Genomic DNA, 19,026 nt, shown 5'->3' on the forward strand with positions numbered 1-19,026 from the left:
GTGATATAGTTCTAACAGTTTTATACTTTTTCCTTTCTCTATGTTACACTCTTCATAGAATCATAGAATCAATCAGGTTGGAAGAGACCTCCAAGATCTCCAACCTAGCACCCAGCCCTATCCAGTCAACTCGACCATGGCACTAAGTGCCTCATCCAGGCTTTTCTTGAACACCTCCAGGGATGGTGACTCCACCACCTCCCTGGGCAGCCCATTCCAATGCCAATCACTCTCTCCGGGAAGAACTTCCTCCTAACATCCAGCCTAGACTTTCCCCGGCGCAACTTGAGACTGTGTCCCCTTGTTCTGTTGCTGGTTGCCTGGGAGAAGAGGCCACCCCCTACCTGGCTACAGTGTCCCTTCAGGTAGTTGTAGACAGCAATGAGGTCACCCCTGAGCCTCCTCTTCTCTAGGCTAAACACCCCCAGCTCCCTCAGCCTCTCCTCATAGGGTTTGTGTTGCAGGCCCCTCACCAGCTTTTTTGCCCTTCTCTGGACACATTCCGGCATCTCAACATCTCTCTTGAATTGAGGGGCCATCATCTGTCATATTTCAGAAGCACAGGATGCTAATTAATTGGATGGGGGAAAAAAAATCTGGATTTATATGGAGAAAACTGAAATAAATAGAGAATGTTACTCTGAATTCAGGAGGAGAAATTGGAATATTATGATTAAAAATCATAATATTCCAATTTCAGTAAACTTTCAAACAACAGTCATGCACTCTCTTTATATTAGGATAGTCAGGATCCATTTTCCCCCTCCCATCTTACATATGTAATTTTTTCTCCATGCACTGGCCCTGTTGTTCCAAATATGTTACAGTCATGGAACTCTGTGTTGTAACCAAAAGAGGTGTTGTAAGGCATAAATCTGTTTTATCCAGGAAAGACAAAACATGAAGTAAAAACATAGCTTACAGCTTCCATGAAATTACATACTGTAACTTTCTTCTATTTCAAGAGCAAATAACCTGTATATATCCCCCATATGTTTCCCCTCAATGTCTCCATAATTCTGTACCCTTTTTCCATTGAAAGGAGCTAAAGATGAACACATTGTGCTTGATGACAATAAAAGGACGATTTTTAACAGCCAAAAAAAACCCACAAATGCTCCTTGTCTTCAGCTGGGTTTTTTCTTGGGATGATGACACATCTGACAATGTCAGGTTTTCCCCTTCAACCTCTTTCACTTAGAAACATAAAGAATTAAGTTAAATAATAAGCATGGAACAAGTTGATGCTATTTCTTTAATTCTTCAGGGTTTTTTTAATATGCAGTTACTCTTAAATTCCCATTTTTATCAATTAGAAGCCCTGCACTCAAAGTAACTTCACCCAGCAGCTAGCATTTGCAGTTCTGTCATAGTTTGTGGAAGACTTACAGTGTTTTTAAGGCATCTTCACCTGTAAAGAATCTCACAGTGGTTTTATTTTTAAAAGTCTTGTTCATAGTACCCTATAAAATGTTAGCTACTCTACACCATACATCAGCAAGAAAGTGCAACGGATTGTAGAATATATTTTGGCTTGAACTCATTGCATTAATCTTTCATGTAAATTTTTTACTGTTTTATTTTATTTTCCTGTGATTTTTTTACTATGAGGCTTTCTTAAGAGTATTGCACTTTGTAAATATAGGGTGGGAAACTTGTACCAATCTCTTGATTTACTAGTATGAAAAACTGCCAGGTTTTTAAATTACTTTAGCAGATATTTGCAGCATTAAGTGCCTCCAACAAGCTATGTAAGTTTGCAGAGGTCATCTGTTGTTGTTTTAAACACTACATTATCTAAATCAGATTGAAGTCAGCCTTTGCCATATCTTAAAACAATTAATGATGACCTATACTTTATTATCTGTACTATTTCTACCATTGGTTTTGGTGATAAATCCTTGAAGCCAGTATTAGTAAAGTTAGGTTGTTCTGATCTGTTAAATTCTAATTTTGAAACTGAGAAGTCTTTCCTTATATCTTTTTTCCCCCCATACAAACTCAGAGTGTTATGGATCTTTAGATCACATACCACTGTATCTCACAACTCCTTCAGCTTTCAAATGACAGTGGACGTTCCTTAAAGTCATACACTGTGGTGTCTTTATACAGCAAACAATGTGAAGACCTCTAGTGTGTCGTTATAGTACCTTTAATAGCCTTTTCTGGTTTGCTTATTTTAATGGTGACATCTCACTTTCATGTTTCTGTTTGATTAGAAATTATACAAAAGCCTGAGTGAAGTGAAGTCTGAAGTGGAAACAGTGATAAAAACTGGGAGGCAAATTGTTCAGAAGCAGCAGACAGAGAACCCGAAAGAACTGGACGAGAGGCTTACAGCTCTGAAGTTACAATATAATGAATTGGGTGCAAAGGTGAGCTCTGTGGTCTTAATACAAAACTCAATCATCTTTTTAACTGCTAAAGAGCAATACTGGTACAGTAATTAAATAGGGGATTTTATTGGGTTCCTTTCAATACCCTCACATTTTGTAAACAGTGGGACAGAAAGAATGGAGGCAAAGGCAATCATCAAGATGGCTGTTCAGTTGCTCTGAGGATAAAATAACTTTCCAGAAAATTGCAGAATTCTTTTATTGAAATATAAAGATACACTTTCTTCTTATTATTTTTTTTAACTACTAGTTCATCGATTTTATAGATCAAAGAAGTCTCTCATTTCATTTTAATACTTCAGTCACTTGTTTCAAAACAATTCAGGTCAGAAAAATACTTTGATTTGTTTGAGATTTTTTTTTTCATATCTTATCTAAAGATCTACTTGATAAAAGAGGATATTCTACCTTTGCACTTCCTTCTAGCTCTGACTCTCCAGGTCTTTAGATATATAATTTCCATTTGTCCTGATTTTAAAAAAATCTCTTGACCAAAACTTTTTGCTACTGCAGCTTTCATTAGGAGGCATTTGTGTACCTCTCTGCTTTGCTGCTTCTTCAGTCTTCTGCACATAGGCAGAATCACAGAACTGTTTACGTGCTCAGTTATTGTTGTTTTCTGATTTAAATGTCATGTACAACTCTGACTTGCCTTTTCCCTCTCTATATTAATATATAAGCCACATAGAATAATGTTTAGTTATCAGTGTGTGAAATAACTTTCCTGTTATTCTACATCTCAGATGCCAGGAAACCCTCTTTTATAATTTAGTAATTTGTCATCTTCCATTCCATGGGGATTATTAGATTCCTTCATCAAATTATCATTATCCCTTGAGCTCTGTAGTGAGAAATGTGTTGGTTTGGAATGCACCTTGCTATGTTTAAGTTTCATATTTATACAAAGTGTAGCATTTATTCCTACATTGTGTTTAAAGTAACAGCAGATAGGTGCCATGGTTATAGGAGACTCTGCTTGACTAATGAAGGTTAAAATTGTGCTATTAGTAAGCAATAGGTTTCTAAAGTGAGCCATACTGCAAATTAGTGTGACTCAAAAATCTGTGTACTCTGCTGAGCTTTGTTGTCCTAGATGTAATTTCTCACATTTACTTTTACCTAGCATGTTACTTAACAGTTTTAGAGTTATGAAATACCAGAGATATGTAGAACTACAAAAAAATCAGTTATCCATTATCAGCCCTAATTAATTCTATTGAGTCAAAGTCTTTCTAAGAGAAAAATGATACTAGTTATAACTGATTGTAAGTCTCAGGACTGAAATGTGTAGCCTGAAAGAAAAACACAGCTTCAAGCACAGATTTGTGTGATTTGACATCCAATGGCTCAGGAGATCCCTCCCAATATTTAAAACACATCTTGAAGCACATAGAAGACTAGAAGGTTGTAAAACACCTTTCTTTTGCTTTAAATGTCTGCTTTTCCCACCTCTCTCTTTTTTCTTTTTTTGTTTTTCATTGTATTCAAGAATTCTTGCAAGTGAAGCATTTCATGTGGCTAAAACAGCTTTAAATTTGAAAATGTCTAGAGATGGAATCATAGAAGAGAGTACCTAGAAGAGATGGCACATTTGAGATCACTTTGTGATACAGGAGGCCTTTAGAGGGCACTGTTTCCCATTCGTCCATATTTTTACACTTGAAGCAAACCAAACCTGATGAATCAGTGAACTCTGGGTATACTCACTCTGGAAAGAGTGTAGTATTATTACATGCAGCAGAATTTACAGGTGTATATAACGACACAAATGTTCTTTCTGTGTGGGCACGTATCTGTAGTAACTTCATTTTATTATTCATCAGGTGTTTAGAATTCTTACATAGGCTTAGAGTAGTGAATTTTGTGTTGTATTGAAGCTCTGTACCTGCAAATTGGTTTTTACAATGACTAGCAATACTCATCAGAAGAGGTGAAAAATATGTGTGAATTCCTGTCTACCTGTGTGAATGGAGCTCTAAAAGGCTGAGGTTTATATTCCTTCCCAGGGATTTGTAAGGTCTAAGGTCTCATTTCATAGATTGGGCATATAGGAAAGAACAGAAAGCATATTCAATGAAGAAGAAATATTCAGGGATGCAAGCCTCCAGAGAGTGACAATATATGATCAGGGACATTTACTGCTTATTCTCTTGGCAAATCAAATCTGTTTACTCAGGAAGAGCAAAAGCCACATACCTAACCTCATAACATGTGATTACATGTTAGAGTTTCAAACTCTTTGTGGTAGAGGAGATCATTGTGCCACTACTTGTACTCAAACAGTGGCAAAGCCCAAAATCATTTTAGTAGATCCTGGTGTCAGTTCTGGCTACATGTTATCACTGTAGACATATATATGTATTTTTCTTCTATTTAAAAGTACTTAAAGAAAAACTAGTGACTACTATCTCTCTTTGCTACTAATTGGCACATGAGGTGATTAGTAATTTCATTAAAATATTAGTGACTGAAGCAGTGCTTTTGATCTGCCTTCTTTGACTGGGAGTTTTTGCACTCATCACAGCATTAATTTCTTAATTTGCATTTTCTCACTGCTAGTTGCCTAATGTCTATTGTGGTGTAGATTCCCATCTGAGATCTCCTAATTTACTCTTAGGCTAATTTGCTATGGTAGTTTTGGAGTTTCTCAGCTGTCTGGAAGTTAAGGAATGAAGCTGTGTTTTACAGTGTAGCACAGATTTACAAGCATATATACAGATATTTACAACTATATACAAACAATACAGAAATGTAAAGCCTCTCCAGAACAGCAGAAAATACCCAGAAGGGCTCTGAACTAACTCCCCTCCTTCTTCCAACCCCTTGCCTTGTTTCAGAAGACTTAAGTGCAAGGGGTGAGATGTGGGAAGCCGATAAGAGGTTAGAAGAATGTTTAGATCAGGTTACACAGAGGCAGAGATAGTTAGTACTGGCAAGCAGCAGCCAGATACTGACTTGGTTTATGTTTCTTGGTTTTCTGTCTCCCAGCATAACCAATGAATGATACAGACATCACTATTGTTTTCTTTTCACATCCAGTGATCTAATTTCTCTCATTAAAATATTCCAGTTAGATTCAAACCAGCGTATTTGCTCTACTAAGTATGCAGAACTATCTCTCCTTGTCTCTCCTAGAGTATAGTCAGGGTCATGCAGAGAAGATTGTTGTTTCCCCTGTTTCTCAGGGTTCCAAGATAATGCAGCATAGAATCATGGAATCAACCAGGTTGGAAGAGACCTCGAAGATCATCCAGTCCCAGCCTTCTTTCAGCTGCCATGTAAAATGCTTTAAAGAATTTAACAAATAAACCAGAGATTGTCTGTAGAACTTCCTGTCCAAAACATGCAGCAAATTAAAACCTTGAAATTAACTGATGCCTTTCTACATGAAAGGTTTGAAGGGTTTTGACATCTGTTTTGTGTCTTAATTCAGTTCTTCCAAATTAATTTGCAATGCATAAGTTCAAAGCGGAAGCGGAGATTTGCAGAGGTCTTCTGAAAGTTCAAACTCAGCATGTCTTTGTGCACACAGTGCTCTTGAAAGTGTCTGTGTTCTAATGACAAATTCACAGAATCACAGAATTAACCAGGTTGGAAAAGGCCTCTCTGAGATCATCAAATCAAACCTATCACCTAACCACCCTTCTAATTAACTAAACTATGGAGCTAAGTGTCTCATCCAGCCTCCTTTTGAACACCTCTAGAGATGGCGACTCCATCACCTCCCCGGGCAGCCCACTCCAATGCCAATTACTCTTTCCATGAAGAACTTCTTCCTAATGTCCAGCCAAAAGTTTCCCTGACACAGGGACACTGTGCCCTCTCCTTCTGTCACTGGGTGCCTAGGAGAAGAGACTAACCCCCTCAATTATAGATGTTAAGAGAGTTAAGGGAAGACACAACTGTGGTGTAAGGGCAGCTCGGCACATGAAATTGCAAGTCAAGCCTTTAAGAAAAATGGCCTATAGAAAGTGGTATCTCATTGAGCCTGTTTGACTGAAGAGTTATGGAACACCTATTTTCTTTCTGCAGGTGACAGAAAAAAAGCAAGAGTTAGAGAAATGCTTGAAGTTGTCTCGGAAGCTACGGAAAGAAATTAATGCTATGACAGAATGGCTTGCAGCGACGGACGCAGAACTGACAAAGAGATCGGCTGTGCAGGGGATGCCAAGCAACTTGGAATCCGAGATTGCCTGGGGCAAGGTAACAGTGCAACACTTAGAGTGCCTTTATGTACTTCAGTTAATGCATATTACAGAGAGATTTCTTTTGTCATAAAGAGAATGAAAATTCTGACATTTTAATTAGTGGACCTTTGTAGCTGTTATGGCATTATCTCACCCTAACATTAATGCTCAGGAAAGTTTAAACTATCTTGTCTTTGTGTATATTAATAACTCAATTCACCCTCATAATGTAGGAATCTTCACTAAGATGGATTTAATGTTAGCATTTCAGCTGTCAAAGTACTAATTATCCATCCAGTACCCATATAAATACAGATCCACGTAAACAGAGATCCATTTTTTCTCATCCTACTCTACTCGTGATTAGAAATAACAAAATAGCTCCAGTGAACGAAAGATTAAGGCTGTCAGAATATTGCATATTTCACATATTCACATAGCAGACAGGAAGTCAGCTTTTTGGGAGTTTTACTCTTTTTTTGGTATGTAGGTATTTTCGTTCTGGAGGATTCTTATCTGCAGGACACTTCACCCTGAACTCTTAAGTTAAAACTCAAAGCCTCAAATGAACCTTTCCTCAAAATTCCAGTGCATGCTACAGTTTAGATAATCTTGGAGAATCACTGGGGAATGTAAGAGTTCTACATCCAACTGTGTATCTCTGTCTGATGTTAAGACTTTGCACAGTATCATTCAGAGTTAGTTAAACTAGTTTATATTCTGCATATACAACTAATAAAACCCTACCTAACTGTAAAGGGTTAACCCTCCTGGGGCAGTGGTCTTGACCCTGACCCCAGATCCTCCTAACTCTTCCCTGGGGTGGGTCTGAACACTACCAGGTGTGGTGGTTAGCTCACTCTCACTTCCTGTCTAGATCCCTATAAAAAACAGAGGAACTTCCAATTTCTCTCTCTCTCGCCCTGCTTCCCTGCTTGCCAGCATCACCCTCCTGATTCCTGCTACTCTTTGTTTTACCACGAGGCAAACAAAACCATTGCCATGAAATCTGGTTGTACTTATTTATTTTGTATGTTGTTTTTTCTTCCCTATACCTCTTGTAACTTTCCTATCTCCAATACCTTTTATTTATTGTTAAAATTTTCTTCTTTTAACTTCCCAATTGAAGTGAGACTATTTATTTGGGCATCCCTTACCTTTTCCTCTCTACATCTAATTTCCTTTTCTTTAGCCTGGAGAAGAGGAGGCTCAGGGGTGATCTTATTACTGTCTACAACTACCTGAAGGGGCATTGTAGCCAGGTGGGGGGTGGCCTCTTCTCCCAGGCAACCAGCAATAGAACAAGGGGACACAGTCTCAAGTTGTGCCAGGGTAGGTATAGGCTGGATATTAGGAAGAAGTTCTTCACAGAGAGAGTGATTTCCCATTGGAATGGGCTGCCCAGGGAGGTGGTGGAGGCACCACTCAGTAGAGAATTAATCCTGCATCATATACAGGCAATCTTACTTTTTATTTTATAAGGCTAGACAGATAAAATGTTCTGAAGTAAAATATGGTTGTCATTGGGCTTTATTTTTGCTTGGCTATTTTTTTAGTTTGGTTGGTTGTTTTTTTGTTGTTGTTGGTTTGTTTTTCTTCTTTCAGCATTCTGAGCTTGATAAAATACTTTAGCCTTGAAATTCTTTGATGATTTACAAGCTTATAACAATGAAAAGAAAGTTTACAAGTCTTCTGTGAGTTTTTGGTCATCAGTCTCTAAGAATGACAGTGTTTTCAAAGTAGTATTAAAAAAAGATTCTTTCATTTTCATTTGCTGCTTTAACTATATTAAAATCTGTGCAGTTGCTCTTTATTACTTTTGAATGATATCATGATAATACAGGGCAACTGTCTGAATTTTAAGAGGTGGATTAGACAATCAAATGGTTTTAATGCCCTTAAAGTGACCTGCCTGTTACTCAGTCCACTTATGCAGCCATGAAAATATGAATCATCTTTGGTGATGCTAAGCTGTGCAGTACGGTTCTGCTGAAAATGAAATGTACACTGGATGTCCCTGCATGCACGCTCAGGAAAGTTAATCCAGATGTATGCAGCTTCACAGCACTTTAAATAGGGAGATTTGTCCTTCATATCATTTAATTTTTAGATATGAAATTTAATGCTTTAGAAGTTGGATAATTATAACCTAAAGCCTGGGAAGTCCTTGTTATGTCTTACACTTGCTACAAAAAGAATAGCATATTTTTATCTTATGACAATCAAAAAAAAAAACCACCTCAAAGTAATAGGAGCTAATTAAAATAAGGAATATTAACATGAAAAATATACCAAATGACAACCACTCCACCTACTAATCTTAACAAACACCACTGAGTATTTTGAATTCTCACAAGGAATTGATACATAAAGGAAGAATTGATTTAAAAACGTATTTTAGATTCAAATACTGTCCAAAGCCTCTCTAATCTCATATAGAGCTCAGATCTTCTTCTCCAGTTCACCACTAAAATAAGAATAAACAACTTGGGATGTCAGCAGCTACTTCTTGTTGAGATAGGTATGTACTGGTTGAATTATTTTCAGAATTCCCTTAGTTAAGCCCTCTTTAGGAAATATAAACCAACATTCACATAAATACCATCAGACTTTTAAGCAATACCACAGCTAGTAAAGATGGCAGATGCTAGCCTTTCAAATGTAAGTATTTGCAGGCATTACCTAAAATGCATATACTTTTTCTTAAAGAATCTGCTTGCACTAAGATGCAGGAGTTGCTGCATGTTATTCTGGACATTTTAAAAGTTGTGTGAGGACCTCCTCAACAAGTACACTGCTGATAATTCTATATGGATTTCACTGAGACATCAATAATTCAGTCCACAGACCCAGCACCTCTCAGCATGTGATTAATGTCCCAGCTTTGGGCTTTGGACTTCCTAGGTAAGTAGGCTGCCACAGACAGTAACCAGTCTAATGAAATGCACTGAGAGATTAATTAATCCCAGCAGATTCCTATTGTGTGGAAAGCCTACAGAAAAATTAAGACAGAAAATGGATGGAAGAAGAGCCCAAAACTGAAAATTGGATGTGTGCTTCTGTCAATCAAGTAGAGAGCTCACATCTTTTTTTCTTTCCAGGACAATAAATTGGCAATATTTATTGCTGCACACATTTCTAATTAATTTTCATTACTGAAGATTTTATTTTAGAAGTGAAAGGAACTCAGAGAGTTTCCAAGATAGAGGTTAGGGTAAAAAAAAATCATAGAATCATAGAATCAACCAGTTTGGAAGAGACCTCCAAGATCATCCAGTCCAACCTATCACCCTGCCCTATCCAATCAACTAGACCATGGCACTAAGTGCCTCATCCAGGCTTTTCTTGAACACCTCCAGGGATGATGACTCCACCACCTCCCTGGGCAGCCCATTCCAATAGGAAATCACTCTCTCTGTGAAGAACTTCATACATGCAAACATTGCCTTCAAGGTATAAACTAGAAATAAAAAGGAGTATCTATCTTGAGTAGGAAGTGATGTGAATGAAACATAACCCAGACATGAAGGGAAGTCTGTTATTTATTTCTTTATATTTGGAATTTTTCTAAGGATGAAACAAAAACTTGGCTATGTGAAATGAGATGGGTGATATACTGAAGACTGTAAATCTTGTCTTTTTACTCAGTAGAGACAAGCTAAATCTTTCCATTTGAATTCAGTTCTGTTACAATAGATAAGAAAAATGGCATGTGGGTGGAAAGATAGTCATTAGGCATTGTATATTAGAAATCCCTTTGTAATTAGAAGTTCGATGTAGTGAACATATTAATCACTGAAGTCATTAACCATTGCAGAGTTTATTTGTCTTTTAATCAGGAACTAGCCTGATAAGAATTAAATTGCCCAGAAACCATGTGCTCAAAAAGGAAGTGGCAGATAGAATTAGCAGGAAAAGTTCTGCATCACTCCCTGCTATCAGCAGAGTATGTATCTGCCAGTGCTTTAATGTTATATTTTAGCACAATGCATAATATCTGTGCATATACAGTTGACTTGAAGTACTTAGAATTACATTAGCTAAAGCATTAACAACATATTTCCTGTCAGTAAAATCAATAAAAGAAAATGATGTGAAAATTGTGTCAACTGATTCATAATTGGTGGACAGAATGCAATAAAAATAAAAGATGTGCTGCAAATAAACAAATAAATATCTATAATCAGCCACTGAGAAGGCCATAATGTCAGCTTCTGATTAATCCTCTAATGCCACCCAGGAGAGCTGAGCTACCTGACTAATTTCTTTTAGAGAGGTTCAAATTGCAAAGATTACTTCTGAGTAGCTCACAGTGCACAGGCAGTGTGGAGGCACGCAGAGCTTTTCTTCAGTTATTTGTTGGTGTTGAATTTTTTGGGGTTTATGTTTAATGTTAATGACCAGAACAATTAAAATATCATCCTCTCTAGTTACATTCCTGGTTTGTTCAAAGACCATCAGCAGTTCAACTTGATACATGGCATTTTTACCATTATAAAATATTAACTTACAGGTCCCATGCCTGGAGATACTCAAGATGAGGCTCAAGAGGGCTCTGGACAACCTGATCTAGTTGAGGATGCCTCTGCTGATGGCAGAGGGGGACTAGGTGACTTTTGAAGGTCGCTTTCAACCCAGATCATTCTATGATTCACCATGTTGTCAGAAAAAAAGCCATTCTATGCAGCTTTTGTTTTCAAATATAGTTTATTCCTTGTTAGCATTTGCTAATAATATGAAGGTTATGAATTTCACTTCCTCATGAAACATCAAGTGAAAAAACCAAACACCCAACAAAAAAAACCACATATCAAAACAATAACCACCCAAAGTTAGTAGCATTCATTAGTGAACTGAAAGATAAAGAATATGGCACAGTAAAATGGTGCCAGAGAGTTCTGAACCCCACCCAAAGTGTGTAAGGCTGTGTTTAATTGTACTAACGTGATCCATCCTGTCATCCTTTAGATCCAAGTGTAAAATAGTCAAAATATTATTGCATGCAACTACAAAGCTCTGATGAATTCTCAGTAGAGTTTGTCCTCTCTTGTACCTTTCAACACTGCCGAGCTATTTGGCTTCTGCCAGGATTTCAAGCCATCCAAAGTTGTTTTTTCTTAAGCACAACTTTTATTTTACACTACAGCTTCTCTCCTGTGTTTTTGATTGCAAGGACTGGTATTAAGGGAAACTTGTCTGGTCTCCCTTTCTAAGCACTCCTCCTTCTGGTTATACCAGAATGGAGAGAATAAACTTGTCACCTGAGGCACACTCTGCATGCAGGTTTAACAGAGAAAGATCTGTCTGGTATCTTTCATTTCCTGGGTGCTGCAATCATAAATGCCATTTCTCTTGGAAATGCTCATGTCCTGGAGATTCAGTAGTGTTGTAGTCTCCCAGTTTTAAGGCAGACTACTTGCATTTTTCTGAGAAACAACTGAGGAAAAAGAATAGTTCCTTTAAAAACTAAGGAAATATTTAATTTGGTGAACTATGAATGAATTTTTTTGAGTCAAAGACATTAATTTGATGAGTTGATCACTTAGTGGATAAGGAATTAGCTTCATGATCATGCTCTAAGAGTAAAGGCCATTGACTTCATGTCTGAGACAAGTGACAAGTGTCATTCCTCAGGGATCAATACCTGTTACCTTTATTGCTGATGTAGACAAGCAGGTTGACAAGCAAGCTTGCCCAAGATGCCAAGGTGTGTGGTATGGGTGATGTGCTGGAAGGAAAAGGGATAACATCCAAAGATCCTGACAGGCATAAAAGGTGGGATGGTACCAACCTTGTGAAGTTCAACAAGGTCCAAATGCAAGGTCCTGATCCTGGGTTGGGATATCTCAAGCATATATACCAGCTGGATGGAGACTGGATGACTCTGTGATTCTATGATGTCCTGCACCAAATAGCCATAACTAGTACTTCCAAAAAAAAAAAAGTGGAAGTACAAATGTTCCTTCCAAAGCAAACTTTAGGAATTCTAACAGAAGTTGGAAATAATTTCCATCATCTTAAACTGTTGTATCTGCTAGTAGATTTGATCCCATTGGATATATATACACAGAAGGGATGACTACATGTATGTCTATCTCCTTAATATTATCTGTTTAATTCATATGCACATTTTAATGGACTTGTCTTTCCCAAAAGTATTTATGGAAACTTTGTCTTCCAACAGGTAATACAAACTTGGGTAAAGTTCAGTTTTATAAATAAGCACACTCATCTTAAGGAGAAGAAAGAAAGTGAGAAGGAGAGAGGGAAGGAAGGAAGGAAGGAAGGAAGGAAGGAAGGAAGGAAGGAAGGAAGGAAGGAAGGAAGGAAGAGAAAGAGAGGAAGGAAGAAAGAAAGGGAGGAAGGGAATGGAGGAAAGGAAGGAAGGAATAAGGAAAGAAGGGAAGGGAGGAAAGGAAGAAGGAATAAGGAAAGAAGGAAAGAAAGAAAAAGAAAGCTATAAAGGAAAGGAGGGTGAATGCAATGACTTCACTAAAATGACAAAGAGCAGAGTGAATGTAGCATGTTTTAAAACTCTAACACTTGATTCTGTAATTAACATTCTACATCTCTCATATAGTTTTCAAATAAACTGGACAGCTGAAATAAAATGATGATAAAAATGTAAAAGCTGTTCTGTTAAACAGCATTACAAAATGAGATTGTGAATTGTGTTATGCATAGCAGTTGAGTTGCTGCTTTAAGCATAATACACACCTAGTATGTTGGAGGTACACCTATGATTTTGCTGTATACAATTCTGCTTTCCATAACAACACATCATCAACAAGATCATGCTAATGAATAAACTGTGACCTTATATATCATTTAAGTCTAATCATATGAGGTAAACAAATGTGGAGGAGAGATGCTGGAAATCTAAACCTGTAGCACTGCATATATATTTAAGTCACCCAAGCTTAGAGGTGCTGTGGGCAATTGCTGATTTTAGTTGTAAAGTGAAATTCCAAGTGAAAGTAATAAAAAGGTGTGTTTCTACAGTGAGGAAACAAGAAGGCTAACTGGAAAGAAGAATGCCATTTCTGCTGAAAAAAGGATTGGTGTCTGAATTTCTATTTGTGATTCTGCTCACGTAGGCAACGCGGAAGGAGATTGAGAAGCGCCAAGTCCAACTTAAGAGCATCAGTGATTTAGGAGAGAACTTGAAGACAGTGCTGAAAGGAAAGGAGCGTCTAGTGGAGGATAAACTCAGCCTCCTGAACAGTAACTGGAGAGCAGTGACTTCACGTGCTGAGGAATGGTTCAATTTGTTACTGGTAAGGAAAACACATTCGTTCACACAGAGGAAGTGCTGGTGCTCGGTAGAAAGTGCTCAGCCTTACACAGGAGTGTTTTTTTCTGGGCCCTTGAACCATGCTTAGTGAATCCATTGGTACAGACAGGTAGATTGCTTGTTGTTCAGTAAGTACATTGTGTATAAAGAATCTGACTGCCTACAGAGTGGTGGCTCCCTGGACTCTTCATTGTTAGCACTTCCCATTCCTGTCTGCCATTGTAGTTCCTTCACTGTTGCATTTGCATTTATTTCCTAATGAATGAAATGCATTTTCTTCCAAAGAAGACTACTTGACTATGAACCAAGTTCAAGTAAGTTATGGTATTCATACCAGCCTCAGCTGCTTTGGCCTACATGAGCATTTCTGGTTGGAGTAGTACAGTCGGGAAGCAAGTTCTTGCTTGCATATTGGTTTGGTTCACATGGTAGCAGTACTGTTTGTGAACTGGATTCATTTCAGAGGCAACCAAATCAGAATCACTGTGTACACCTGATGTGCTCAAGGACTACGATTCAGTCCATGATCTTCCCCTTGGATAGTTTTATAGTGCATGTTTTGGTGGGAATAGTTACTTAAGGGGCCTACATTGAGCCTACTTGAAAGTTAAATCCCAAATACACATTTAATACAGAGGCAGGAGCTGCAGCCCCAACTGCTTCAAACCACTGATAGTCATTGAACTGTATCCTTCCTTAAAATTCATTCTGTCATGGCAGCTTCAACCTTCAAACACAGAAAAGTCTTAATCACTGGGCTACCATTATGTTTTGGGGAATTGTGTATGTTATTTCCATTGCTGAGAGGATGGAAATGCAGTTTCAGCCAAGAAAAAAACGATGTGGTTAGCAAGAGTGTTTAACCTTTGTTGTGACATTTCAGAGCTTGATGTGTTAGAGCTTCCCTGGAGTCTGTGGCTACACAGAGTGCTTCCATGATGGATATACAGCATCACAACAGAGCTTCTTTAACTGCGTGCAGCACAGAAATGCAAACATCTGGTTGTGTCTATTTTATCTGGAAAACTTAAGTGTTTCATTCAGTATGATGTAGGTGCTCAGCTTCAATGTGGAGCTGTTTATAAGAAACATATAATGGAGTTTATAAACTGGTATAGTTATGCAATCTACCTTTTTCTCTTATTAATAGATACTAGAACCTGTTATGAAAAGCTCTGTGAGCCACAGCTGGTCTTTTACTGTCTTTAGAACAGTAAGAACTAAAGGTACATATACACAGCAATGAAAAAAGATCTAGTAAAATCTCTGATCTCAGGTGTGTGGTACACATACATATCATGTACACAGATGTAGGCCTCATTCTAGTGAGCTCACCAAAAATGACAAAATGCTTTTAAATAAGGGCAGGGGGAAAAAAAAGTGAGAACTGTGCTAGCCTTTTAGGAAGCAGAGTCTCAAAGCAGAGAAGTTAGATAAAATATAAGAGTTTTCATAGAAAGTTCTCGTTCTTGACTGTAACTTTATGAGTGGATCTGTGTTTTCACCTGAGTTTTTATCAGCTTAGTGGCTTTTCAAAGTGAGTTCTATTCATCATTCTTGGGAAACTCCTCTGTCCACCTTCAGCAGGTCCAGCTGTCAGCTTCCTGTTCCTCTCACCAACCTGGCTGAGCTGCAGACATCTGTGTCTTGCTGCGACTATCACCCGCCTGCCTGTCACTTGGGAATCTTCTCTCTCTCTCTCTCTCTCCTAGAATACCTTTTAAAGAAACTTAAGATATAAAATGAAAAAGAACAAACAACAGATTCTACCCTTCCCAAAACAAAGCAGTTATTGTGTAAAACAAACGAGTTTCATTTCATCATATATGCATGCTTGCCATAGTTGGCAAAATCACAGCTCTTATTTCAGTTCTGATTACTTTTCTTGTATGCAGTATTTACGTTTTCCACATACAGGAATATCAAAAGCAAATGGAAGCTTTTGATCAGAATGTGGCAAATGTCACAACTTGGATGTATCGTGCTGAAATACTGTTGGATGAATCTGATAAACAAAAACCCCAGCAAAAAGAGGAAATTCTTAAGGTAAAAAAAATAACTAACTAAAATGTGCAGTTTTCTGGACAATAGGAATTCAATTCTAAAAAAACCACTGTGCCAAGACTATCATCTTGTGAAAGATAAAACACATAGTTAAGATTCTTTTGATTTATTTACTTTTTCTGTGAGAAAGCTACCTCCTGGCAGCTTGTAGATTAATTAAGAAAGTTATAAAAGTTAAATCTCAGCAGAAATAAAACCAGATATGTGATTATAACTCCTGGGGGGACTTCTCGGTGAGTAGAGTATCTTATTAACCCTGTGTTTACAGGTTTAATACACATCTGGTTGAACAAAATTATCCTTCTTTTGCTCTTCACTTGTAATTGCTTTCCTACTTTTCCCTGATACTTTTCTGATATCTGTGGTGTCTGCATTTGATATCTCTGTCATATGATTGTTTTAATTCTATAAACACTCTTTGCACTGATGCCAGACCAGCACCACAGACAAAGATATTATGTGGTGAACTAGTTGCATAATAAGGGGTTAGAATATTGGGCAGATGGGTTTATTTGGCCTATTGTTTCATTTGGCTAATTGATGAAAAATGAGCTTGTAAGATAAATATGAATTTTAAGGAATGTCTTTGTTAAGATTAAGCAACTTCAATTTATCACCTACCTGCATTTATTTTCTTCTGAAATTATTGTTAAATTTTCTTTGTATTGACCAACAATGCTATGTAAGGAACAGTCTGCAAATCAAAAGCAGGATTGTATTGCTTGCACTACCACAATTAGTACCATTTCCTAAAGCAAAACTTTCCAAATTCCAAGGCAAAGTATAAAAGAAAGCCTCACTGATGTCAACAGGATTATGGGACAGACTTTATTAGTTGAATGAACTCTTTGCCACCATCAAGTATCAGACGTTATCTTTGATAACTGGTGGCAAATTATCTTTGTCATTGGTAAAGGGGTATATATTTGAATGCATAAAGGCATTTCTACAGGCAGTGAAATTCTTAATGCCTAACTGATAACTGATGGCAAATTATCTTTGTCATTGGTAAAGGGGTATATATTTGAATGCATAAAGGCGTTTCTACAGGCAGTGAAATTCTTAATGCCTAACTCTGTTTAAGAAATGCCTGGCTACCTTCCTTGACATCTGCCCATATCGGGATGTATTGTTAAGGCTACTGATGCAGTAGCAGTAATTTGTGATAGATTTATAGAAAAGATTCCTATTAGTTTTCATCTGGTCATTCCTCTCTGCCTCAAGCATGGGCATGAGACATAATGAAAGCAACATGAATTAACAGCTCTCTGTAGCTTTAGGAAGATAAAAGAATTGAGTGTATCATGAAATATGCTGAGAATTGTCATACTGCAGATCAGAACCTGCTTAGAAATCATGTTCATTCTCCATTTCCTCTGGGAGATATTAAACCAGACATGCAGATATATTCCTGCTATACATTTGAGAGATAGGAGTGGGAATATGATCTAATGAATTTCTATTGGGTTTACACACTCGTGCTTGATTATCTGAAATTGCTTTGTGGTTTTGCTCCCTATTCCTTTGCACACTTTCTCTCTCTCTCTCTCTCTCTTTCTCTTTGCATTTATTACTAACTTCAAGCCCTGTCTCTTGCTCACGGACTGTAGCGCTTAAAGGCTGAGCTGAATGATATGCACCCAAAGGTGGACTCTGTGCGTGACCAGGCAGTAGACATGATGACAAACCGTGGAGATCACTGCAGGAAAGTAATAGAGCCTAAACTCTCTGAGCTCAATCAACGATTTGCAACTATATCACAAAGGATTAAGAGTGGAAAGGTAGGAGGAGTTGCTTCCATATAAAGATGCATACAACATATTTATGTGAGCTGCGCACTTACAACAACATAGTAAACTGCAGTTTCCAACAAACTAAACAAAACAACAGCCAAAAAAACCACCAAAACCCAGGAAAAAAAACCAACACTAAGATTTTCAAAGCAAATAAATGTCAGAGGGATAACTTTTTTAAAAGCATGTGTAAGTTTATGGTTTTTTGACATTAAGGTCTTTTTTTCAGTTTCACAATTAGAAGCATCCACTGGATTTATATAACAGTGATTACTTCATTAACAGACAAAAAAGTAACAAGATGTGGGAATTGGTAGGATTCTTACTCAATTATGACTAGACTTTTACATAGAGAGGAAGAAAGTGGTTTTGAGGGCTAAATTTTAATTAAAAGCACTCACCTTTTTTTTTTTTTTCCTCTCATGAGGCTGTGAGTCACTAAGGTATGAGATAGAGACAGATACATGCACTGATCTATACAATCAGTTTAGTTACTGAATCTCAATTCAGTATGGATTAGGTAATTTTTACCCATGTTGTGTCCTCTGAATTAGAATATGGAAAGCTATAAGCCACCTGATTTCTCCATTCAAGAGAGGTGTTGAGATACTGGAACTGTCCAATGAGGAGAGGCTGAGGGAGCTGGGACTGTTTAGCCTGGAGAAAAGGAGGCTCAGGAGTGTCCTCATTGCTGTCTACAACTACCTGAAGGGAGGTTGTAGGCAGGTGGGGGTTGGTCTCTCTGCCAGGCAACCAGCAACAGAACAAAGGACAGTCTCAATTTGTGCCAGGGGAGGTCTAGGCTGGATGTTAGGAAGAAGTTCTTCCCAGAGAGAGTGATTGGCACTGGAATGGGCTGCCCAGGGAGGTGGCGGAGTCACCGTCCCTGGAGATGTACAGGAGAAGACTGGGCGAGGCACTTAGTGCCATGGTCTGGTTGATTGGATAGGGCTGGGTGCTAGGTTGGACTGGATGATCTTGGAGGTCTCTTCCAACCTGGTTGATTCTATGATTCTATGATTCCATTGTATTTATTGCAGAGAGCTACTCAGCAGATTGAAGCGATCAGCTATGCGAGTCAGTGTATAGAGTAAGGGGAATGCATGGATTTTAACCACTTAACAGCACGGAAATTAATGCACAGAGGGAGGATCAGTTGCAGAGCAGGAAGGATACTTTGCAGAAGGCAGAAGCAAAGTGACATGATTTTTTGTGAGTTGTTTGGAGTTTATGCAGAGCTCATTACTCTGTGTAACTCCTACATTACTTGTGGGTATCTGAGTTTGTTTATT

At 37.9% G+C, this 19,026-nt stretch overlaps 1 protein-coding gene across 20 annotated transcripts in view; it reads left to right on the forward strand.

Moving 5' to 3' along the window:
• DMD (dystrophin) overlaps positions 1-19,026 on the forward strand; it is a 1,274,903-nt gene that overhangs the window by 581,060 nt on the left and 674,817 nt on the right. For 16 of the 20 annotated variants that reach the window (XM_064151948.1, XM_064151957.1, XM_064151959.1 and 13 more), the window contains 5 exons: positions 2,220-2,375; positions 6,429-6,599; positions 13,681-13,860; positions 15,795-15,923; positions 17,552-17,722. In XM_064151948.1, coding sequence (XP_064008018.1) covers positions 2,220-2,375; positions 6,429-6,599; positions 13,681-13,860; positions 15,795-15,923; positions 17,552-17,722 — 807 coding nt within the window. Of the gene's footprint in view, positions 1-2,219; positions 2,376-6,428; positions 6,600-13,680; positions 13,861-15,794; positions 15,924-17,525; positions 17,723-19,026 lie in introns of those variants that run through there. The other 4 variants (XM_064151954.1, XM_064151956.1, XM_064151965.1 and 1 more) reach the window with 4 other exon arrangements.

The sequence above is a fragment of the Pogoniulus pusillus genome, chromosome 12 (assembly GCF_015220805.1).
Source record: "Pogoniulus pusillus isolate bPogPus1 chromosome 12, bPogPus1.pri, whole genome shotgun sequence".
NCBI classification, from domain to species: Eukaryota; Metazoa; Chordata; class Aves; order Piciformes; family Lybiidae; genus Pogoniulus; species Pogoniulus pusillus.